The sequence below is a fragment of the Acanthaster planci genome, linkage group LG21 (assembly GCF_054643075.1).
Source record: "Acanthaster planci isolate LZ-2023a linkage group LG21, COTS_SCS, whole genome shotgun sequence".
Classification (NCBI taxonomy): Eukaryota; Metazoa; Echinodermata; class Asteroidea; order Valvatida; family Acanthasteridae; genus Acanthaster; species Acanthaster planci.
The window spans coordinates 3,522,908-3,548,535 of record NC_141797.1 but is presented as its reverse complement, the minus strand read 5'-3'; the positions used below and the strand labels follow the sequence as shown (position 1 = coordinate 3,548,535).

Sequence of the window (25,628 nt, the reverse complement as noted above, 5' to 3'; positions counted from 1 at the left end):
CTACATTCCTTCATTGCACATGTGCAATAAAACACACTTGACATTGAGTTAAAGCCTTTCTGCTTGTGTACACACATGCATGACATACATGTAGATTACAGCAGGGACTGTCTAGTTGACAAGTCAACGGTGTTATTCAAGTTAGACACCTACATGTACATGTAGGAATTCTCAAGATGTTTACTGTGTCTAAATTACATGGCTACGGTTCACATTAACTCACCAGTCTATGATAAAGGCCGTAGTCTCTTTTAAGCAGCTTCCTTAAGGCAACATATCATTTCCAGCTCCAGCTAAGTTATTCAAACATAGCCCTTACTGGTTCATGTAGCTAATTAACATGGTTAATGTACATGTATTCAGGGTCAGTTGGTAATTATTCTCTGAGTTGCTTATAACTAGTACATATGCATCAGTGTTATTAGACTTGGTCTTGAAAAATTGCCAGACCAGATGCACAAAATTTGTTTTCCAAATTCTGCTTGACAAAATGCACAAAATTGGTGTCCTAAATTCTGCTTGAGAAAATGCACAAAATTGGTGTCTTAAATTCTTACCCCAGAATATTATTACTTATTCGTGTTTCTGATCATGTTTCTGATGATCATGATCATTTCAATTTGTTCTTTGATTTGATTGAAAAAATTTAGCCTCTTATGAAGACTAGTTTGTGTTTTTTTGGCAGTGAAACATCAATGACATTTTCAGTTAATTTTTTTTATAGTTTACTGTTTATGTACATTAGAAAGAGCTTCAGTAAATCTGTTGTGACTCATTATTAATTTCTTCTTGATAAAATTAAGTACGTCCACATTCTCCTGAACAAAAGGTTCAGCGTGTAAAATTAAATTTTATTTACATCGATTCCTCAAAATAAGCTCAATCAGTTTTCTCCTTAACAGTGCAATATGGGATTGGGTTGTGTGGCATTCGTGGTTGCTGAACAGCATACCGTCACATGGTTAAATTCTTCTCTGTGTGTGTAAATTTCTCAGTATACAAACACACATCCCTGGACCACGTGGTTTATCCTTCAGCCTCTCCCCAAAACACGTGGCTAGACAGAACAGCCTGCTGCCTCGCCACTGTGGAACAACCCCAGCCATGATTACCCAGGGACGGTCCAGCTTCATTAATACTAAACGATCCAATTCCATTCATGCACTCCTCTCGTTCTTACCCCCCCTCCACACGCTCATGGTCGGTCGTTTTTCATGAATGGGATTCCTGCTCGTGTTACTATTACCTGTCAGCGTGCCCAGATCACTCGTTTGCTCCGGCTGCCTAGCGCAAGGAGGACTAACCCCTTGATCAGCCAACTGCAGATATCCAATTATCGCCGGTGTGAAACATTTGTGCTGTGTTCCAGCAGGTCACTAGAGCATTCCAGAATTGGTTTAACCAGACCACGTGCATGGTGTAGTTTTCTGTTGAGACAAAGCAATTGTAAAATTTGTGAGATGGGATGTAAGCTACACATACATGTATGCTTCATGGACGACTCAACTTATGCACATCTAGGATTTTAAACATTTCTGGCGGCTACTTGGAATCTTGTTGACAAGAATTATTTTGGAATTTAGTGAGGAAAAAAGTATGGAGTTTATGTGCTGTTTTCAATATCTGCTCTCGGTAAGTACACATAGGTTTTGAGAAAGCTCAAGATACTGAAATGTTTAACATTTTGTTTACCCTAAATTCTGCAAATAACCTTCAAACTTGATCCGAAGGATGTTGCAGGAGTGAGGCATGTTCAGCATAGCCCGCCTGCTGGTACCGGTACTTACCTTCCCCTTGATAATTGAAATGCACAAAGAATTAGCCATTGGTTTTCCTCATAGTTTGGGAAGAAAACAGTACTTTTTTTGGAAAACTAAGTCAGTTACAAAGGCAATCAGAAAATAATTGCTTTGCAAAATGAGATTACTGGATAAAAAACAAAGTGCATACATATACATTTGTTTGAGACTTGTTTAAATAGAATTCTGCAGCTGCATTTCAAATGTTTTATTCATTGCAGTAATCAGCAACATCTATCAGAAATTGCCACTTTTGGCTATGATGGTTTTACTTGCTTTAGTATTTCCTGTAGCATCCCACATATATTTGATAATGTTTTTGCTAGTGCCCAGTCTGATGGTTGAAATTATCTACCGCCCCAGCTTGAAAGCTGCTTTAACATTTTTCCCATGATGTCATTTTGAAGTAATAAGAAAGTTAGAATTCACGCAGTGGGCTGAAGAATGCAGGTGCCACATGGTATATGCATTGCGTGGCAAGGCATGCGTAGCACTAATTGCATTGTAATGCATCTTGTTAAAAGATATTTCCAACTGGAGGCAGGGCAAAATCAGGCCCACTATGTTGAATGAATTTCCAAATGTTATCTTGGCTTATCATTCTTAAAAAGGGCAGAACTCACTGGGACATGTAGTCCTACAGATGCATTTTGCAGCCCTTCGATTGGAAGGAGGCTTTGCCTGGTGGCACATTCAGCCATCGTTCCTCAAGATGTTGATACAGATGTCCTGGCATGACAGAAATCAATAAAAGAGAGAAACACATCATGTAGCTTGGTAAATCCCTCTTTCGTACTCAGACCTGAAGCTCAAAAATGCACCTGGGGAAAGTGTTGTTTGACATTTTAACCATGTTTGTGTGAGGCTTGGGAGATGTGGTTTTGAGGGCTGTTTCAGGGGTGCACTTACACTATAGTCTGTATACTTGTAAACGTACATTGTACATGTGTGTACATGCATGGTACTTTACTTGCCACTCAACCTTTGGTTTTTAGGGAAAATGACTGTCATTGCCGTCAAAATGATTCACCTCTTGTATGTGTGAGTGCCTTCTCCAAAATTAAAATTTTGGAAAATATCTTCATGCAATACCAGTACTTACATGTGTACATGTACATTTTGTTGGCTGCCACCCAAACTTATGAAGGTACTTTGGTTTCTTGTGTGTGGAGATGTTGATTGAATGTGACAGACTGAACTTGAATTTAAGGTTTGACTTCAACCCAGGTACATGTAGGCCTACATGCAGAAAGACAAGTGTGAACCATGAATACATGTACATGTATAGTAAATCTGTGTGGAAATACATGTACGCTAACACTTTAACCTGCATGTTCATGTACTCCAAGTTGGAAGTGAGAAAAGAATGGTAAATTCTTAAAGGTGATTTTATCGTATCAAAAACATTTTAATGAATCAGGAGATCCCTGATTTGAGTGCTTAGAATGAAATAAAATAAAATGCTTGAAAATCACACACTTGTATTACTGTACATAGACAAGTGGCATGTTGAATGTACTTGACTGCTTGTCCGTGTACATCAGTTTACTTGTAGGTAGTGTGCTCCTTTATTGTGAAAAATATGAAACCACAACTTTGACCAGTACATGTATGTGGAAAGCCACATTACAGTTGGAAAGTCCTCTAAGCTTGTTCCACTAAAAGAGAAACAAATACATGTAAGTGAAAACTGTATTACATGTATTTATAAAAGACATGTACATTTGGCTGTAAATGTCCTTGGTAGAAAAGTCTTTGACAGACTGATGCATTGCTTTAAATGCAAAACATGAAACTAGAATCAGGAACTGTAAGTGTGTTGATGGAAGCTGTTAGAGTGTTTTTTCTTGCGGCTACACCTATCTCCAACTCTGTCGGGGATGTGTGAGGCCTGGTAAATCAATATTCAGACCTTGAACAACATGTTGCAAAGGCCTCTGCTTTGGATTGGGGTAGATTAGCAGTCACCCTAGAATTTGGTTTTTAACAAGATGCTTGGAAAATATAATATGTGGACTTAATTTCCTCTTTCTCAATGAAAGGCTACAATTGTAAGCTGTAGTTCTGTTCTTGTATGATTCTTGGCCCATATTGATGGGGCTTGTTAACAAATTCAAAGCAGAAATCAGTGGAAATCAACAGTAAACATCACATGTCTGTATGCATTGGAGATGCACATCTATGAATGACTTACAGTATAGTAGTCCTTTTGTTTTATCTGAACTTGTTTATTATCTTACAAAGTCAACAGAGAGTTTTCCGAAATGATCCTTGTTATAGGATAGCTTATTCAAAATACCATATGCTTTTGAAACTACACTGTATTCTGCATTTGTGCCAATGCCAAATGAGAATACTGGAAGTCACATGTACATGTATTGTGGAAGTTGTGAAGTACACGTAGTCAGCAAAATATATGATTTCAAACTCTTTTGAGCCTGCTCCCTGTCCTTACATGCACATCTGTGTGCAATATAACAGCCCATTCCCACTTGATCCACCAATTGGGGGATCTGATCCACCTTTTGCCAAATTGCGGGATCAGATCCCCCAATTGGTGGATCAGATCTTGCAATTGGCGTATCACGATCAGATGGGAATGCAAAAGGTGGATCTGATCCGGCAATTTGACCTGTCAACATCCGTCCGTGCACGAGTGGCGTGAAACTTTTGCGGTCTGATGAACAAAGAAATACATTTTTTGGCGCGTAGCTCATGTGAAATTTTTAACGTGCACTGCATGCACAATAAACAACTGCTGAACTACGGGCTAGCAAAATGTGTCACCACGCATGCGCAATGCATGCATGCCGCGATGTGTGCCTTGCCCTTTCACAATTTTCGTTGCGCATTCGTCCGTTTCTTAACCTTTTTCATTTGTGTAATTTCACTTTCCATCAAAAACTAATTCCGTGTTAGCGTATAGCCCACAGCATGTGTGAGAGTATCGAAAACGGAAGCAAAGTTTGAAGAGACAACGTACTAGGCTGAACATTCGGCCCGATTCTAGGTCATCACGTCAGTAGAACTCCACACCCAAAACACCGCAGGGTCACACGCATGCCGCCCCAGCACGCCACACTGCCACAGAGCGCGCGCTCAGCAAGCTAGCACATACGCTATACCAAACTCAGTGACCTTTCGGGCTCGAAATTTCCGTCCGAAAAGGTGGATCAAGCGCTAGTGGGAACGCGACTTGCAGTTTCGTTGCAGTAAGATTACGATCACACCAAAATGCTGGATCAAGATCCACCTTTACTCAATTCAAGTGGGAACGCCCTGTCTGTCAGGTCTTCATTGTGTAAACAGTATGTACCGGTGCGGGATAGCATGGTGTCTGGTGACTTGTCCGATTTTGTTTAGCAAAGCTTTGTTTTTTGCACAGCAAATGTGTCTTATTAGGAACGCCATGAAACTTATTTCCTAAAATTACATGTACATGTATCTCCTCAACAAATACCTGACTCCCGAATGAAATCACACTTGTGCCTTACATTAATGTGCATATACATTAGTACACTGAGGTAGTTTATTATTTGGGGAAATGCTGAAGTCTGAAAGTTGTGATGTAATGGAAGTATTCATGTTCCTGCTAACCCATAACAAGATCTGTACATATCTGTTAATTTCAAGTCATATTTTCATTTTTAAGCCTTTGACTGACAGACTTGTAGTTCTTCCTGTCCTTTTTCTTCTGTTCAGCTTGTATAGGAGGGGAAAGAAAATGGCACATCCGATCCTCAAAGAATTTTTTAATGAGTTGAGCACATTGGTAAGGTTACCACGCAACTGGTCATGTGATGACATAATTTGGTAATATTCACTTCCTTGTAGTGTCATCAATATTCATAAAGTGCTTGGGGGGTGTTATAGTATGCATAAAGGAGATGGCTTGGCCTCCTTATTGTTGCTTGATTCCTTTAAGTCTAGGTTTTGATGCTGGCTCAAGGTTTAAAGCTGGTTGTGATTTTGTAGTTGTCGGTCGGTCACACCCAATGTTTGCTTGGTTCTGTTCATGTCTCTGTACGTACATGTACATATATGGTGACTGTCTCTGATGTTTCAGTAATAACTGATATGGAGGATCATTTGTTGAATCTGAACACCAGCAGAAGTGAGTCATTTTCTTTTTATGTCATTGCTAGAACCCAGTGTAGCGACAATAGAATGCAATTTTTCTCTTTGCCTAGTTTGCATTTTTGATAATTGGTGGTACCCCTGTTGTGTGAAGTAATCTCCAAATGTAAGCATTGCTCAGCCTTTCTTGATGTACATCTTAACTGAGGAAAACTTGCTTACACATTTAGTTTTGTCATCCAGGTAAAGTTAACATGTAAGCTGCCATATATGCATGTACATGTAGAGCATCTGATGTACACATGTTGACGGGGTACATGTACATGTACGTCAATTGGTATTGTGGGTTTTATTGTGACAGCTCTAAAATGTGAGACATACCGGTACATGTATATCATGTACATTCAGTAGAGGAGTTTGATCTACATGCACCTAGCAGTAATTTGTGGTTGCTTCACAAAGTTTTCTTTGTGACTTCTGTTTGTGTAAATCTACTGCATACATGTACATGTACTGTATGTACCGTAAGTCTTGTGTGTGCCATATTGGTGCATTTGGCTGTTTTGGTCTTGGTTCTTGTTTTGTTCTTGTTAATTACAAAGATTGATGCAAAACGAAAAACGAGAACCCAATATTGTGATACTTTAGTTCAGCTGGTGAAATGATACTACTCATGTACATGTATTTAACCAACCAGTGGTACAAGTTTCACATCTCTGAGTTGCCTGGAGTGCCATCACTGCCATGTTTTCCTACTTTTTCCTACATACCGGCACATTGTACAAACATTTACATTTGATGTTTTCTAGCTCTGAAACATTCTCCCATAATCTTTCAAGTCAATATGACGTACATGTACTTAAAGTGCATCCTAATTTTTTAACAGAAGGTCAAAAGAAGTACCGGTAAATCCTCTGTCATCATTCTTGACTTGATCCCAAGGCCTGTGTTGCCTCCTTCCTTGAAGTTGCTCCCTCCATTGGCTGCTGTCATGGAGCCTAGATTAGCAGAGCTGTCTCTGATGGTACATACATGTACATGTACATACACACGTACATTTACTTAACACAGGGTCATGGAGACCACACAGATACTGAAATATAGATGTTATGGGGACCCATTTTTGTCCCCACAACACAGGTCCCACTTTCCCATAAACAACAGAAATTGTCCCCTTAACATAGGGAAGGCCTATGGTACCGGTACAGATTTAAACACAGGTCTTCAGTGACTCTGCTCAAGAAATTCAATATGTTCGAAATTAATTTTAAGTATGCATGTAGAGATAAATGATCTTGTTTTAAATGTTGATTACACCACTTTAATGACCTCACTTTACTAATTGGCTATTGCAGTTTTCTTTAGTATACAAATAATGAATATTTCAAACGTGTGATGGTGAGAATAATTGCACAAGGTGACAGATGAACGGTCTAATCCACAAGGCGAAGAATAAACGGTTTCATCTGTCACCATGCAATTCTTACTATTGCATGAATATGAAGCATTATTTGTTTTATGCAACACCTGTATAAATGCTCGTCATCTGATTGGTTTACTTGTAGCATACCGGTATTTCATTTGTCTCTTTATGCTGGCAGCATCAGCTGCTTTGACAAGCTTGTCAATTTCTTCATGACTTAAAATTGCGAAGGTCAGCTCTAAGTCTGTAGTGTTGCTGTGAATATTTCGCGCCACTGCTCCGCCACGCGGAAGCTGCATTGCAATCGATCCGGAGGTGTTCGTTATCTATTTCTAACGTACAACTGTTATATTTTGTGCACTCCGCATGTGTGTCGCGCACGCCATGCTAGCTGTGTGTTGGTACAAATAATTCAATGCCATGTGATTAACAAGCCACCAATGAAATGACAGGGATTTATGCAGGTGTTGTATAATAGAATTTATCCAAATCTCTTCCTTTCATTATGGCAATTCAGATGCACAAAATTGATACCGGTATGTAGGTATTTCTTTGCCAAATATGGTCATACAGTAGCTACATGTATAAAAGAAATGGTTTCAGTGCTGAATGTTTTAATCCAGATTTATTTGTCAGAATTAAACAAAAAAATGTGTGAAGATATAACATCCCTCCAGGGACGGGTTGCATTTCATGTCAAGGTGTATTATAATGAGATATGCTCAGTGCAGTCAGAATCCTACCGGTATATACCGTCATTAATCATTCCTCCATGAATTCCCCATCCATTTCCCCCCAGTAATTAAACAGTTTAAACAAAACCATGATTGAGCCAGTGCAGCCTCTCTGATGTTGTGCAAAAGATTCTTTTCACAAAATTGATGACCAAATATTGCAGCGTGTGTTTGCCCTGATCTAACATTACTCTCACGGGCCAAGCTCATGAATGGGAAGTTGCCTGGCCGATTATAGACAGAAGGCTGCGTAATATTGACAATGAGAGATTAATTTCTGGAGTGGTCTCCCCCTGAGGCAGAACTAGCCAACAAATTTCCTCTCCTTGTTTACTCAGGTTTGCAAAATTAGCTAAGGGACTATAAAAAATGAAAAGAGGAAGTAGAATATTTTTGAATTTGAATAGAGGCAGCTGGATTTAAAAAAATATATATTGTTAAGACTAGAGAAGTGTTTCAACTATTGTACCATCACAACCCACTCCCTCTGTGTGCCTTTATTTACCATTATCAAATCATCAAAAATATGTTTCCTGTTCATTCACATTTACATGTATCATTTATTTAAGGATAAGATTTTTAATAAAAAACAGACTTGACTTACTACCCGCTGCAGGCATGACTTTGGAAAACCCTGTAGAAAAAGCATTGTAAACCAAAACCCAAATCAGTTACTCTGTCCTCATTGCATGTAATTTGTGATTTCCTTCATAGAAGAATGCTGGTGTTTATCAACACACCACATAATGTGAATTCCTTCGCAAACTGTAACTGAAAACTCTCAGTCGGAAGCATATCTTAGCCATGTAATAAGTGAAGGTATGAATGCCTTTCAAGTTTAAGGTTGCACTGTCTTACATCAATCAAATAGAGATACATGTATGTTGGTCAGTTCCCACCCTGTCAGAAAGAGGGAAAGGTTGGAGGAAAGATTTCTGTTTATAAATGCTTTGACAGGGGAAATTTCTGTAAATCCTCGCTTGACTAAGTAAACAAAGTTGGTTTTGTAAGTCAGGCTGCAGGCTAGTGATATGGCTATGGCTTGAATATGTGTATGAATGCCATTGGTCAGCAACTACAATCTCCTCCCGTAGACATGCATGTTACTGGAAGCCACAGCCAGTAGTGGAGGACTAGGGGATATAAGATTGAGAGGTACAGTCTGTGTCCTCCTTATAAAAGCCCCAGTGCCCCTCAGGAACCCCCCCCCACTCCACACCACCCAGCCTGTAGGGTCCAATATTAATAACGAAATTAATTAAAAGTGGTCCTTGACTGAACAATACATCCTGAGTAAACAAGACTCTGAAAATGAACTAAATCAAACAAATTTCAAAAGTATTTATTTCCTAAATTTTTACTCTATCCACTACAGAGGAAGTTGTCATGAAAGAGAAAGTAGGAAAACGGGGAAGAAGGGACAAATAGGATGAAATACTCGGCAGTCGCTGTGTATATCAACACCTCATCTAATGAACATTTCACAACAAACCGTAAATTTGAAGCCCAGTAGACAGAGTCACACTGAAGCTGTCCAACACATGCTCAATGTGGAACATTACTCCCCCAAAACACTCCACCCTTGCTCACTGTCAATTCCTACTAATGGATCATTGTCATGAGGAGGGCCATTTGGTGTGAATATCAAGGGTCAGCAATATGTTTATTCAATATGCTCTCCCTCTTTAAAACCTGTTTAAGAGGCTTGTCAAGAGAAAATGGTCAGGTTAGAGTTAAAAGTCAGAATTACATACGTGTACATATATACATGTATATGTTGAAATGTACCGTAGATGCGTGCCCTAAATGGGTGAAGTCGAAGTTCAGTGATTCATCTGGAAGAAGTACTTGGTTTCCCCTTTTTGACTCATTTTCCAGAACTACCCCAAGAAAGAAACATAAATTGCACACCTCATAGGGCATTCCACAGTATCCAAATGTGTTGAACATAGAATGAAATACAAATACATGTAAGAGGCCGAAAACAAAGGAAAAATCATTTGAGTACAACTTCAATTTGAATAAGTTGTAGAGTAACTGAATTGTCAATGTTTTCTTTTTTTAAAATTTCGAAATAGAGAACAAAATTGGAAAATTATATCTGCTAAAAGAAATTCTTAGTATTTGCTTTCCAATTTTTTAAAATAATTTTTTAGAATATTCAGCTGTATGTGTCATCAAAACTCTGATCTCTGCCTTCACAATTGATTGTGGCGGAAATCTAATTTTTTTCTTTTGACAGAGGCTGAGTGAACCGATTCCTTTTTGCTTTTGGAGGGGGCATTCGTCATTCATGTTTAGTCTGAGCTGTTTGACAAGGGGCCTTGACAGAATGCATCACTTGAGCAAGCATAGGGCTTGGAGGGGGGGTGATATCCATGTGTCAGCATCTATATGGGGGAGTGATTGCCCCTTAATGGAATGTTTGTGTTATAAAGGTGACAAATTGATCTAAGGTGAATGTCTCAGGAATTGCAAATGATGGGAGGACTGCTCAATTATAATGCTAGATTCTAAGTGGCCTATTCATCATTGTACAGGAGGGGCTTGAATGATTGTTGGCCAGGGTCTTTTTTATTCAAATCTAATGCTTATGAATTATGCAAAATGTGGCCTACATGATGTGTTGTTAATTAAAAGCTGTTGCACATGTACTTGTAGGATTGAACTCCATGACTCAACATGGAACAGCTAAGCCAACCGCCAAGACTGGTGTTTTGCCAGTGCTTTGTGCAATGCAACCAAATTTTAATTTGCTTCATGTACTGCGCATGTGGCTGTATTAATCGAGTTTATCATTTCAGTTCAAGAAGATTTAGTTGCATTTGGCAAAAAGAAAAGGCGAACCTTATGGGGAAAGAGTTAATGCAAATGTACCCATACGCATGCTATATTACCGTGTATCGCCAGTGCAGAAAATGGAATGTTGAGAGAAAAACTTTTATTTGCAGAAATCTGTCATGAATGTTATGAGTTACTTACACTCTGAGGTCTGCACGACTTCTTGCTGATTATTCAAGATTTGTTTCAAATAACTGTACCAATGCACAACAGTATGGAATGTCTGCAGAAAATGAATTCTTTACTGCTCAAAACAAGATAAGAGTTTTAGATGAGATGGTCTCCTTTTAGGTTACTATGATCTGACTTTGATACTTCAAGCTCTCTGAATCAGGTTCCTTCTTCATTCTATATACATTTACATGTAGGTAGATTGCATGCAAGAAACAAATTTTCAACAAAACTCCTGCTTCTCTATCGATTTTCATGATGAAAGTAAACGGCCCATGAATATATCCCACATGCATATTTGAGCCTTTTTTTGTTTTCTTCGGATTTATTGATAGACTTCCTTCAACAAATCCCCAGCTTAGATCGAGTTCATGTCCCAACTGCATCTCATGAATATTTAGCTCACACTTCCAAACACCATTTGTGTTCACCTGACAGATATTCATATCAGATTTGTGTTTTCCAAATGGTGCTTTGAGGAAGTGCATAGATGTACTCTTCCGTCACATCTTCACCCAGACTGTGTGTCCCCAGTCCAATCTCTTGCAGCCCATTTCTGCTAGACCTTAAGGCCTCTTGCCTGGCTCCAAGCACATCTGCCAGACATACTGTCTAGAATTCATCCCTTCATCTCTCTGTTCTTCCTTTGGCTCTGGGGCTGAGGCACTGGTAAAGCAAACAGTACAATCCAAGCAAACTTGCAAGGGAAGTGCTGCATGTCAATAGCATTTCAAGCAGTTTGGGTGAATGTTCCTGGTATGTACATATATGTACTGCTACTTGACATTCTAGCTGGATTGTTTTACAGTAGCAGGTTCAATCAACATTCTAAGTGCCAAATGCCCAGCTACTACAGGTTGGGCCTTCCTACATGTACATGCCCCCCTCCATTTCCCCAAGAATCAAGACCCCAGTGGCACATTGAGCTACTGTCTGCATTGTATTCAGGGGTTTTCACACGTACATGTAATGTACTTGTACAGTACATGTACATCCATTTACCATGTATATTTGCTATTCCTTGCTTGATCCTTGTAAACTAGTCCTAAAGCTCTTTGTGACCGAAGTTTCTGGAAGTTTGAGTGTTGAATCCAGCTTCTTTTATGCTCTTCAGTGCTTGGCAACTGATGTACATGTACAGTGTACATGTACAAGTAACGTTGGCTTGTGGTTTTTGGCTTTGTGTCAATTGATGGAGGACCTTATGGGAGCATTTGTTCTTGATATTTTAGTGGATATTGTAAATTTACGAGGTTCTGGAATTTTATCCTACACAAAATGACACTCTGCAATATGTATTGACACTGCATATGTAGTGTCTTAAAAGTTAGAAGTGAATGACGAGGGGAGGAAGTAAGAAGTGAATGATGGGAAGGGGGCTGGGGAAGTAAGTGGTACTGTAAAGAGCTTTCTGGTTTCAATTTTTGCAGGGATTCGAATGTTTGAAAGAGGAACAGCTTGACCAGATGCTGCATCAATGCACTTGAGAATTTAATTAATGTTCAGTCCGTGTATGAGGAACTTCCTTAGTACCCTGTCTTGAGAGACAAGATTGCTGTTACTGGGTCAAGCCTGTTTGGAATCAATATTTGTCATGTACCGGTGACACCACCCCTGTGGAATCGGCTTGCATTTCTTCCGTGGATGATGTCTCAGAAGTGCTTTCCAATAATTGGTTCTACATGTACATGTACATTGTACAAGTGATTATAAATTCACTCTCAAGATGTGCAAGCACATGTACATGTGCCTGTACTCATGTGACTGTCGGCAGTCTCTTTTCAGAGTGTACCGGTATTTTCTTTAGTGTACTGTACCTCACACAAGAATGATGCCTTCATTTTGGAAAATACATGTAGATATCTTCTGCTGTGTTGCTTCACAAATGTCGATATGTTACTGTAAATACAAAAAAGTCATGTTTCTTAAGATTCTTTACACATACATGTACATGTACATACTCTCCCCGATTTGTCTTTACCCCAAATGTTCTGTAAACCTTGTACGTAGCACACCTTAAATCTCAGATCCTACACTACATCTACATGTATGCATATTGGATGTCATGCCTGCATCATTTTGGTTAGCATTTTTATACTAAATTTACCTCGATTTTTAATCATGTAATAAATTGGATTTTCCTTTCACTATAATCTACATAGAATAACATTGTGTATTCTGCTATCTGAGAGCTGAAGGGGAAAATATTACAAGGTTTTTCTGGTTGGGACTCTAACCTGTGACCTCAGTGCTGGGTGTAGACGCTTGGACCACTTGACTTCTAAGCTTTCTGCACCAATAATCAAAGCTAACGCTTTCTCACAAGTACTCAGAAAGTATCAGTGCTGGATAAATAATAGCGGTGAATTGGAAGTTGATATTATTAAAACCAACATTGATAGTATTAAAACCAACATCTACCCACAGCTAGCAATGTTTCTAATTGGTGATCAGGCTCACAACAGGTGCAGATTTGGAAGAAAGAAGGGGATTCAATTCCCATCATAACAGCACTGAGAGCCTTGTCATAAAAGAACTAGAAAGATTGAATTGCAAAATTATTCACAAGACTTGGGGCTTCAGAATTGTTCTTTATAGCAGTATTTTGTTGTGACGGTGCTCTTTATATCAAAAGTGTACTGGAAAGTATTGTCATACAGAATTTGGACTCCCATGAAATGACTTTCTTGTTTTTTATTAAAGCCTTCCAGGTTCATAGTTGTCATTGTCTTGGCACCAAGTTATGTGCCGCTGCAGTGATTGAGTCTATATTTCATTGCATTGAGCTGCACAATACACTGGTTCCCAGATTTAAGTACCATGAATAATCAATACATAATGTACATTGCAATGGAAAGTTTACCTGGAAATGGAAAATTCTCTGGGCACTTATTGTCTTCCCAGGGAGTTCATTTTCATTTCACAAAATGTGAAATACTTTTCTCAAAGTGGGACAGAAATTTCACTGGTTCCCCTCAGGTGGGAACAGATTTTCAAAAATTTTCCACGATTTGGTAAAGAATTAGAAGAATTCACACCGGTGGGAAAAGATTTTCACACATTTTCACAGGATTGGGAAAACATTTTCATGGATTTCCCACAAGTGGGGAACATTTTTACACCTCTTCACACAAGTGGGAAATTATATTGGCGTCCTGTGAAATGCGAGTGTGATTATGAAAGTGTATCCTTTTCATGAATTCCCATTCTAATTAAAAAGATATGTTTTGTGTTTTCCCTGTTGTCTGCAGACCCTGAAACTGAATACTGAAGTAAGGCCAGACGATGGTGATTGGGCCAAACAGAGACAACAGTCATCAGTAAGTTGAGCTGCTAAATTTGCCATCCGATATTGTAATTCCTTCCTGTGTCTGGGTTACAACAGTCCAGACTAAGTGACGTGCAATTTGTTAAGGTTTTATTACTTTGGATTGCTGGATTTTAACAGTTTCACATAAAATTGGAGATTTGTGATTCCATTACTGAGCCCATTATTATTTCTGAGTCATAAACGGAAAAAAAGTTTCTGCGAAGAAAGGAGTGCAGGTAGTAGGAAACTTACATGTACCGTTATCTTCTATTGTCCTCCTTCTTAAAGAAGGTAAATTTGTTTACAAATAACAAATGAAACTGTTGGTGAAAATTGTACAAATTTTCACTTTTACTTGGAAAAGTGTAGACTGTTTCCATGGTGTCGGTCATTTCCTGTGAAAAACCTCTCAGTTTCTTAGGTGGGTTGAACATCAGAAATAAAGTATTCCACATTGATGGTGAATGTCAAAAATGTTTCTTTTGTTTCCCCAGCCTTACATGGACATTGTGGTAACTCTTTCTCAATAGATAAAAACAACAAAACTGTAATTGGATTCAGGGTTCCCGCGGTCTGGAAAAGTCATGAAAAAGCCATGGAAATTTGTTTTTGTTTTCCAGGCCTGAAAAAATCATGGAATTTTGGACAAATGATTTAGGTCATGGAAAAGTTACGGAATTTTTCAAACACTGTGTGTAATTTCTTTTATCAGAATTAAGTGCATAAAATGTGTGATTTTATCCGCAACTTTAAAAGTCCGAATAGTCCAAGTAATTGCATTATTAGGTCATGGATTTTCATAATTTGGTCATGGAAAAGTCATGGAATTTAATTGCCCTTTATGTACAGGAACCCCGTCAGGATGAATCCAGGCATTTTCGCTCTTAAAATAATTGCTGAATTCCATTGCAAAAGAGACAAGAAATTAAAGGAAAAGGAAAATCAAAGAGATTGTGGATTTTCCTGCCAGATCTGATAAATCAGACGGCAAATGTACGAGTAGTTCATGCTGCTGTTTGTTGCTGGCCAGAAGTACAGTGTATCTTTAAGCTCTGCTGAATTCTGCAAGGTTAGGTGGCCCAAAAGGGTGTACATTTTTATTAAGGGTTTAGAGGTATAGGTATTGCATAATCGGAAGTTTTCAAAACCTTGGATTCATTATTTTGAGTTGGCAAATTTTGTTAGATCTTTAAAAATGGAAAGGTGCTATTTAAAATAAATCTGCTTTGTTTTTTGGCTTTTTATGTTGGATTAAAACCCCTTCTAAAAAGCTATGAGAATGGATCATTGAAGATACATGTATCTATTTTGTTTCCCTAAGGCTTTAATGGACAGATTTGTTGCTGGCTCACGATTTTGAGTGCAATTTTCTCAAGAAAGACAAATGCCACGTTCATTCCCCACATTTACTTAGGTATTCACACCCTGCATTAGTCACAAATTACCCATCCGATTTAGACCCAAAAAAGATAGATTGGCTTTAAAAAAAAAATGGGCTGGTGGCAGAAACGTCTAGTGGCATTACCTCACCAGAGGGAAATGAACCATACAGGGAATGAGAGATCATTAAAGTACGCAGACGTCTCATTGGCAGTGTGTGAATGAGACACTGCTAAACTGGATATCCTGGAGGGAATTCAATGTGCTTGATTAAAAAAGGAAAAGGGGGTAATAATGAATTTGGTCAAATGTAGATTACAGAGCTGACTGGTCACAATGTACCGGTACTGCTGTCTGCCGTTGTAAAATAGTTGCTGAACTTCAATCATACCCGTAATAGCTTTGTAAAAGCTTCTCACTTATAGTAATTACTGCTCGTTGTAAGGAAAATTCAACAAAGACATCAGCAAATGAAAGATACAAATCACAGGTGTAGTGTTTTTAGTTCTCTTTTTTGTAACTAGAATCTACTTTCTAAATACTCAAATCACATTGAATGTTAACTATTGCAAGAATAAACCTTGAAGTTAGAAGTAATTTTGATATTGGCCTAACATAGACAACTGAAATTGTGGTTTATTCAACTTAAAACATCGCTCCTTGAGTTTGACTGAACATTGTAATATATCGGTACATTCATGTACACTGTACAAACATGTACATGTATGTTGTATGGTAGGTAAGAATGGCAAACGTTGATAATTTAGGTTTTGACTAGATGACCTTTAAGATGACTCTACATTCGCGTTGTTGAAGCTTTTATAAGAGTTGGAATTTTTGGGCAATAACCTGAATTGTGCATGTTTACGTTCATCTAGCATACATGTAGTTATCAAAATCTTCTCTCTTCCTCCAAAGGTTTGGGAAACTGGGACCCATTCTCATGCTTGTTGTGTACCTTGATGCAGTCATGGATATTGATCCAGCAAAACAAAGTGTACGCCCAAACACGTAGTCAATAATGCGCATGTAACAGGGGAAACGTAGGATTACGTCTGCCAGGGATGCCTGGGAACATAGCCGATTTGCCAGCACATTCCAGCAAGCCTTGTGACTCATATGTTTTCATTGCCAGTGATGATCGGTCTCTCCAAAGGCAGTCAGCTGTGATTAGTACTATTATTGCTGTAAAGACCCGAGTGAAGTGGTTCCCTGTCGCAAATACACTGGTAGGATAAACTACGTATGGAGGGAGGGAGCCCTGGGAAGGGGACAGGGGTGAGGAGAGGAAAGTTGGTGGTAGTGCACTTCTTAGTGCTGTGGTATCGTTGGAGGGGGTACATGTAGGAAGGGGGCCGGGCATGTGTACTGTTACATTGTGGGATTTGTCATACAGCTTACAAGTCACCAGAGCTACTTGTGTATTGAAGACCTTTTTGACAAGTCTTGGGCAATGATGAGCAATGACCAGCAGTTCTCACAACGTGTATTTACACTTACCAAAACGGTACATGTACAATGTATAGTACATGTATGTGGATGCCAAAATCAGTAACATTGCAAAAGAAAGAGTCCTGGCTCTGGAAGGTTTGAACACCAGGAAAGAGACATCTGATCTTGACCACACTTGCAGTCATGTTCCCAATGATTTTTTTGCTTTCAAACAGAAGCACCCATCCTGGTAGAAATACAGGTAGATGAAACGTGGTGTTGGGAAAGAACTTTATACATTGCTAGTCTTCCAGGAGGCCATATTTTTAGATTAATCCACAGGATGGAGCATCTGCTCAACCTACTAGTGTACATCTAAATGGTGCTAGGGGATAAAACGAGAGTCAATGAAGGGGACGTCTCGCTCACATACCAACTTGTGTGATTGTACACATCTTATACATGTACATTTATGATCCTGTGTGAAGCACAGTTCTCAGACTGACATTCAGAGTACTGTGCATGAGGGAAATGCACATGTGTACATGTACCTGTACATGTAGTCTTCAAGTGCAGAGAGGCAGTGGTGCCTAGGCGTCCTTCAGTGAAAGTTTGGCTGTCTGAATTACTTTAACCCTAACCTCTCAGCCTTTTTACTAGGAACCATCCTGAATCCTCCAAAATCCTCCGATTTTCAACATGAACAAATAGCCTTCATCCCAAGTCCTCCAAAATTTCTTGAATATGTCATTTGGAGGTGTGCCCAACTGCCCGAATCCTTCAAAATCCTCTGGTAGTTCCTGTCATTATGTTGAGGCAGTGCGAATGGCACTCTTGAGCTGTGCAGTTGATTCAACAGAAATATCGGGCTGAACTTGTGCTTGACTAAGCACAAGGTCTAATCCACGACCTTCACGTACATGTATGGCATCCTTCAAAATCAGCCATGCACCTTTGCCGTACACCCTGAATCCTCCAAATTCCTCCACTTTACAGAAGAGAATTTTGGAGGATTTAGGAGGGTTAGGGTTAATGGCTGGAAATGTACATGTACATGTGCACGTCTTTTGGGAAAAAGACTGGCTGGTTGGCTGCAGTTATTTCCCATAGACTCCATGCTAGTGCTGGCCACAGTCAACTTGAGCACACACAGCTTGAAACTACTTTGCACCAGAGGACATGTCAACATTAGCTGGCTGTTTGCACACAGGCATGGTTGATGGGTTAAAGTGTCAAGCTTGCCTCAACACACCTTGGGATGTCCACATGCTGGTCTCCCATTTGTTTTGCACGCACACCAGACCTCGCATGGTCAATTGTGGTAGGGAATGTGGTTTCATAGGTGTATCCTGGAGTGTTGAAAAAAAAAATCAGGTTGTGGAAAGAAATATATGTACATGCAGATACTATTCAAACACTTTTTGCAAAGCAATACAAGTGCATGTGTTTGTTGTGGTGTGCAGCTGTACATCAGAAATAAGTTGCCTTTTTCGAAAATCTAAATTTTCAGCCAAAGATAATGTTGGCAAGTGGTTAAAACTATTGTACATGTCTACTGATACTCAAGAAGTTCATATTGAAGGCAGCATTTACGTATTCTGTAATTGTGTCTTGTTTCATCCAATAATTAAAGATGCTATTATGGCTTTGGTGCATACATTTACTTTCTTAAATTTGTTGGTGCACTTGCATCTCGGCAAGTCATAACACACTCAATTGTGGATCAGGCAGTTGACGCCTACATGTACAGCCTGATCGAGTCTGGTGCCACCGCAGTAATGGCTTTTAATTCTTGTTACATTACTCAATGAAGATTATTACTACATGTAGAATAAACTGTTTCTTGCATATAAATTTACCATACACACCGGTACTTCTGATATTGGAGGCCATATTCACACCTCAGCGGCACTCTTGGTGCCACACTAATTTAATAACGAGGATGGCAATGTGTCAGAAGTTGGATTCATCACACTGTGTACCAGAGGAAAAACTTGCCAAGTCTCACTAATGTTTTGTCATTGACTGAATCATGAGTAATGTTGTGGCGTGAATCATTTGGGCAGGTGATATATTTTAATTATGTCAGTAATGGGTTAATGTTGTCCCCAGAGATGGATCTTAATGCTAAACAGGACTGTGGCGGAGTGATAAATGGAACTATCATGGATGAGTGATTTCAGCCAACCGTGTGAGATTGGTCTGAGTCACTTTGACATCTGCTTATTGTCTTGTTTTTGGCCTGACAGATAAAGTGCTTGCAAACTTGAAAATAAGCTCTCCTGAAAGTGCACCTAAATGAATCTGACAGTGCACTTGTGGGGGATGGCATCAATATGGTACTAGTCAGTTGGCAAAACATACATGTATCCACTTGTAGGATTTATACATGTAGGGGTTTTTAATCTCTGGGGCTAGGGGCTACATGTTCCAGTACGCTGATAAATGTGTACTTCTGATAAATTTCCTGCTAGGTTATCCGAGCCCTACAAGCCTGGTGATATTTATCTTTTAACCTCAAGCTTCTTAAAGCCATCAAAATTTTGCATCTTGTTTGGTAGAAGTTTGATAGTTTTGGGACTTAGTGTTCCAGCTACTGTTTGAGAAGTTTGATAGTTTTGGGACTTAGTGTTCCAGCTACTGTTTGAGAAGTTTGATAGTTTTGGGACTTAGTGTTCCAGCTACTGTTTGTACCAGTATGTAGAATTACTTGTGCCAAGCACAAAGAATGTGCCATTGGTTGAATGTACAATGTCACCTTTTGACCCATTTTGATGGAAGAGGGGACAGTTTTGGGGTTGGATTATCTAACTAGCAAGTTACATGTATTATTTCAAGCTCACTGGCAGCATGGAAAAGACAAGTCTTGCAGTTCTGGATAATGCTTCCAAAATCCTACATTTTCTCATTTGCCTTGAGAAGGCAGTGAGTACACACTGAGTACATCATAGGCACATTACTTTCTTTATTATGGTCCATTCATACTGTAGATCAACTTCGTTTACCTATAGCCAGACAATGTCAGGTCTTTGATATCTGATTCCAACCATGTACATGTACATGTAGCATTTGCCACTGCACGGCTCCCCTACAAAATGTTCTATTCCACACTGCTGAACTGCATACTCTCTGTTTGAAATAAACCAACAAGGGAGTATTTTCAATCCATATTTTCCATGTAAAACCAATGTTTTTGATTTAATCAAAGTTGTGCTACTCCCGGTTACACAGTAAATCAATATAGCAAATTGTTAGCACAGTATTGGGTTTGAGAGACTCTAGCCCCCCCACTTATCGTTGCAGTTTTTCACTTCACAGTTACTGTTGCATCCTTTATCCTTGATTCCCTACATGATTTGTTTTATCCACAGCCACCTGTGCTTTGGGAAAGATTAACGGTGTGCTTTCGTTGCCTTCTCTCCTTACACCCCATCTGGAGAGCCAGTCCTCTAATTAAAGGACTCCTGAAATATGTTTTCGTTGACATGTTCCTCTCTTTTCTTTGACATCGTCCAAATAGTCATGCTAGCCACTCTACATGTATTTCCTCATAAAAAGGGAATGAAGAGTACTTGTATTTCTGTATTTGTCAGAATATCAGCAAGGATTTGAATTAATATTATGACATAAAGTAAACAAGGAAAAGTGAAAAGAAAGAAAGTGAAAGAAATGTGTATTTATATTAATTTCAGTGTTTACTTAAGCTTCATTTTGTTTCATTTTGTTTTGCAGGAAATGAGTGTGTGTGTGCCACAAATCTGTTTGCCACTCTCTCTGAGCATCGTCTTAAAAGGCTTGTGCCTAGGATTTGATTTCTGGAATGTTTTTCTTGTTGCAGCAGCGGCACAGACACAGGAGGAGCCGTGAGCACCACAACCGCGACCGACGTACCGGTAGTGAGCGCGACAACGCCACAAACACTGCCTCAGAGGGACTTCTAGAGGACCATACCAGGGCGGAGAGTGCTAATGGAACAGGACCAAGGTTCCATAAACGCATGGATTCATTAGATGAAAGGTAGGGATCTGAAGGGCGTGGCTTGAAGTAAGGAAGGAGGGACACAGAAGTACATGGTTTCGGTAAATGAAAGGTAGGGATCTGAAGGGCGTGGCTTGAAGTGAGGAAGGAGAGAACCCAGAAGTACATGGTTTCAGTAAATGAAAGGTAGGGATCTGAAGGGCGTGGCTTGAAGTGAGGAAGGAGAGAACCCAGAAGTACATGGTTTCAGTAAATGAAAGGTAGGGATCTGAAGGGCGTGGCTTGAAGTGAGGAAGTAGAGGACCCAGAAGTACATGGTTTCAGTAAATGAAAGGTAGGGATCTGAAGGGCGTGGCTCGAAGTGAGGAAGGAGAGGACCCAGAAGTACATGGTTTCAGTAAATGAAAGGTAGAGATCTGAAGGGCGTGGCTCGAAGTGAGGAAGGAGAGAACCCAGAAGTACATGGTTTCAGTAAATGAAAGGTAGGGATCTGAAGGGCGTGGCTTGAAGTGAGGAAGGAGAGAACCCAGAAGTACATGGTTTCAGTAAATGAAAGGTAGGGATCTGAAGGGCGTGGCTTGAAGTGAGGAAGGAGAGAACCCAGAAGTACATGGTTTCAGTAATTGAAAGGTAGGGATCTGAAGGGCGTGGCTTGACGTGAGGAAGGAGAGAACCCAGAAGTACATGGTTTCAGTAATTGAAAGGTAGGGATCTGAAGGGCGTGGCTTGAAGTGAGGAAGGAGAGGACCCAGAAGTACATGGTTTCAGTAAATGAAAGGTAGGGATCTGAAGGGCGTGGCTTGAAGTGAGGAAGGAGAGAACCCAGAAGTACATGGTTTCAGTAAATGAAAGGTAGGGATCTGAAGGGCGTGGCTCGAAGTGAGGAAGGAGAGAACCCAGAAGTACATGGTTTCAGTAAATGAAAGGTAGGGATCTGAAGGGCGTGGCTTGAAGTGAGGAAGGAGAGAACCCAGAAGTACATGGTTTCAGTAAATGAAAGGTAGGGATCTGAAGGGCGTGGCTTGAAGTGAGGAAGGAGAGAACCCAGAAGTACATGGTTTCAGTAAATGAAAGGTAGGGATCTGAAGGGCGTGGCTTGAAGTGAGGAAGGAGAGAACCCAGAAGTACATGGTTTCAGTAAATGAAAGGTAGGGATCTGAAGGGCGTGGCTTGAAGTGAGGAAGGAGAGGACCCAGAAGTACATGGTTTCAGTAATTGAAAGGTAGGGATCTGAAGGGCGTGGCTTGAAGTGAGGAAGGAGAGAACCCAGAAGTACATGGTTTCAGTAAATGAAAGGTAGGGATCTGAAGGGCGTGGCTTGAAGTGAGGAAGGAGAGAACCCAGAAGTACATGGTTTCAGTAATTGAAAGGTAGGGATCTGAAGGGCGTGGCTTGACGTGAGGAAGGAGAGAACCCAGAAGTACATGGTTTCAGTAATTGAAAGGTAGGGATCTGAAGGGCGTGGCTTGACGTGAGGAAGGAGAGAACCCAGAAGTACATGGTTTCAGTAAATGAAAGGTAGGGATCTGAAGGGCGTGGCTTGAAGTGAGGAAGGAGAGAACCCAGAAGTACATGGTTTCAGTAATTGAAAGGTAGGGATCTGAAGGGCGTGGCTTGAAGTGAGGAAGGAGAGAACCCAGAAGTACATGGTTTCAGTAAATGAAAGGTAGGGATCTGAAGGGCGTGGCTTGAAGTGAGGAAGGAGAGGACCCAGAAGTACATGGTTTCAGTAAATGAAAGGTAGGGATCTGAAGGGCGTGGCTTGAAGTGAGGAAGGAGAGAACCCAGAAGTACATGGTTTCAGTAAATGAAAGGTAGGGATCTGAAGGGCGTGGCTCGAAGTGAGGAAGGAGAGAACCCAGAAATACGGGGAAGGTGCTATTTAACATGGCAACGAAACATTCGACATTTAGCCCGTCATGTTCGTTGTAGCGGCGTTCCACTGTAATTAAAATCAGGAATCAGGAATATTTACCTGTGCTGGTACATGTACATGTAAGTACCTGATACATACTTGTATGTATGTTTGGGGCCCCCCGCAAAGCATTCTTTCAACATGAACTTGTACATATACACACCTGTTGTACTTGGTTTTTTCTGGTGTGTATGAAATGTACATGTACATGTATTTGCCCTTCGTACATGTGTACAAGTTCATTGACTGAAAATGAAAGAGATTTGCCATTTGTGTAAACGTTTGTATGTGCAGTACATGCAGTTAGTACTTTCGTTTTTGTAGGCTCAGGGACCTTGTCCTGCCCACTTGTCCACATCATTCTAGAATGCATTTTGTTTCTCATGCGCACAATCATTGTGTCATTGTCATGTGCCTACATGTACATTCAGCCCAAACAACATCTGGCGGATGCATCACAAACTACTGGACTATTTAACTGTTACATGTTGACTTTTTGTAGACTAGTCAATTCAGGAAACATTGCGCTAGAAAAATAACCCACAGAGTTTTCATTGTCAGGACATGACCAGTAATTGTTGCAGGGAACATGATGCAATTAATAGATGAGATGATTTCTAAAATAATCCACCTGACTGTAATGAAAGTTTGAATGACCAGATTGATAATCACAACATACATGTACGTGTATGACAAAATTCGATATGATCGGCTTACCTTAACGAGAAAAAAATTAATGTACATAAATTTTTACATGTAAGTACAATTTCAAAACTTTCAGTTAACATCATAACAATTAATATTTACAGCATAATTTAGCTTTTTCCTTTGATGGCAGTTGTAACAGCCTTTTTCCTTTCAAACTACCAGGGGTATGCTGGTATTTGTTGTACCATAACTTAAGAATTAAAAAAAAAGGTTACAGTAGTGAAGTCCTTTTGTTCAAACTCCCACTCTTGAGAGAGTTTTTGGTCATTTGGTCCATTGCAAGGTCACGGCATTATGAATTTAAGTCCCTGCTTGTAGAACTTGTATCGTTGGATAGGAGACTAGTGCATTCAAAACTGAGCCTGCAGTTGGATGGATATTGCTGAGGAAAAGACTAGTGTGTGATTTGATTGGTCTGTTGGCTGCTTTGTGAATGGCACCTGCTCTCCTGATTCAAATGCCTCAAGTTCCTAATGTGTGGATTAAAATTGTTATTGCAATCACCATGACCAAGAGCTCCTTTAGCTTTTTTTTTGGGGGGGGGAGTTATTTCTAGGCAAAAAGGGTACACGTGCACTCTTTGTGCATATCCTCTATTATGTAAGCCACGTTAAGGCTTTGGAAGAGAAACTTCCCCACCACTTTCTATTTGAGTATTTGTATGTTTCGATTGTGTACAGGAAAGTACACATTGATGTATACTGCACTATTGAGCAGAGTTTCATGCTGTGCAAAATCAATGGACAAGGATTATCAGTTACAATATGTAACTTGCATGTGCTGCATGCAAAGAGAAAGACGGACAGGCACTACACCTGGCGTACAAGCAAAGGCTGCACATTCAAACGAAAGCTGGATGTATTTTTCTAATATGCTTTTCTTTGGCCAGTAGACTTTTGTGCACGTATGATACTCGTATCTCCATGAAACCTGGACATGTGGTACAAAGGTTTCCTGTGTGAACAAGAGCAAAAGGGTTTTTAATAAGTTATTCCTACATCCTCTATGCATGCTTGTTGGTACCTCTCTGGTTCACAGCAGTATGCTTTTGTATTGTCACAACCTCCCTTATTTACCATTAGTGAGGGGTACCAGTTCTTATGCACAGAATAAATTTGACAAAGTTAATTGTACTATAATAGAACACCCCACTGTCTCATTGACATCGCAACAAAAGCAAGAAGTCTACAATCAGTAAAAGATTTCCATTGAAGGGTTTTGCAATATTGCCATGCCAGGAAGTATGGGTACAGTGTGAATGTTTGGACCTCCAGACAGGAAACATATCACAAACTCCTACCACACCGTAGTTGAGCATCTGCCTGAAAAAAGTCCCGCATGTATGGCGTATTGCTTAATATAGGCTGTTAAGTTTCCCTCGTGATGGAATTTCCAATTACTGCATAGTCACGGGATAAAGTAGGTCACTAGTACAGTATAAATGAAGTGGAAGATTCCAGTGTCATTAGAAACCTTGCACTGGGTCAATAGCTTCAGTTGTGCCTAGTCTTGTACTTTCAATTTTGAGTTACCTACAATTTCAGATTTCATCAAGTTTGTCATGGTACTTGTTCCTTGTGGTTTAAAAGACTTGGTACTCGCTTCTGGCCAGTTTATTTAAACTAAGACCAAATTGTATCAATAATGGCACTATTAAAGAAACGCACAGATGGTTGGAGGACAACAACATGGTAAGCAACTTGAAAATTGGATGTGATAGGATTTGTTTTGAAGCATTTACTGCAAAGTTTTTCTGTGAGAGTTTCATGGAGGACCCAGGAACTTGGCTTGATATTTTTTGTATGAATTAACTCAGTGACTTTGTGAACTGAGTAATTTCCATGCTTTAGTGATTTTCATT

The 25,628-nt window shown here is 39.8% G+C and overlaps 1 protein-coding gene across 3 annotated transcripts in view; it reads left to right on the top strand.

The window, feature by feature from the left end:
• Nucleotides 1-25,628, top strand: part of arhgap39 (Rho GTPase activating protein 39) — an 86,503-nt gene that overhangs the window by 41,467 nt on the left and 19,408 nt on the right. For all 3 annotated transcript variants that reach the window (XM_022239264.2, XM_022239263.2, XM_087131044.1), the window contains exons 4-5: nt 14,297-14,365; nt 21,005-21,183. In XM_022239264.2, coding sequence (XP_022094956.1) covers nt 14,297-14,365; nt 21,005-21,183 — 248 coding nt within the window. The remainder of the gene's footprint in view (nt 1-14,296; nt 14,366-21,004; nt 21,184-25,628) is intronic.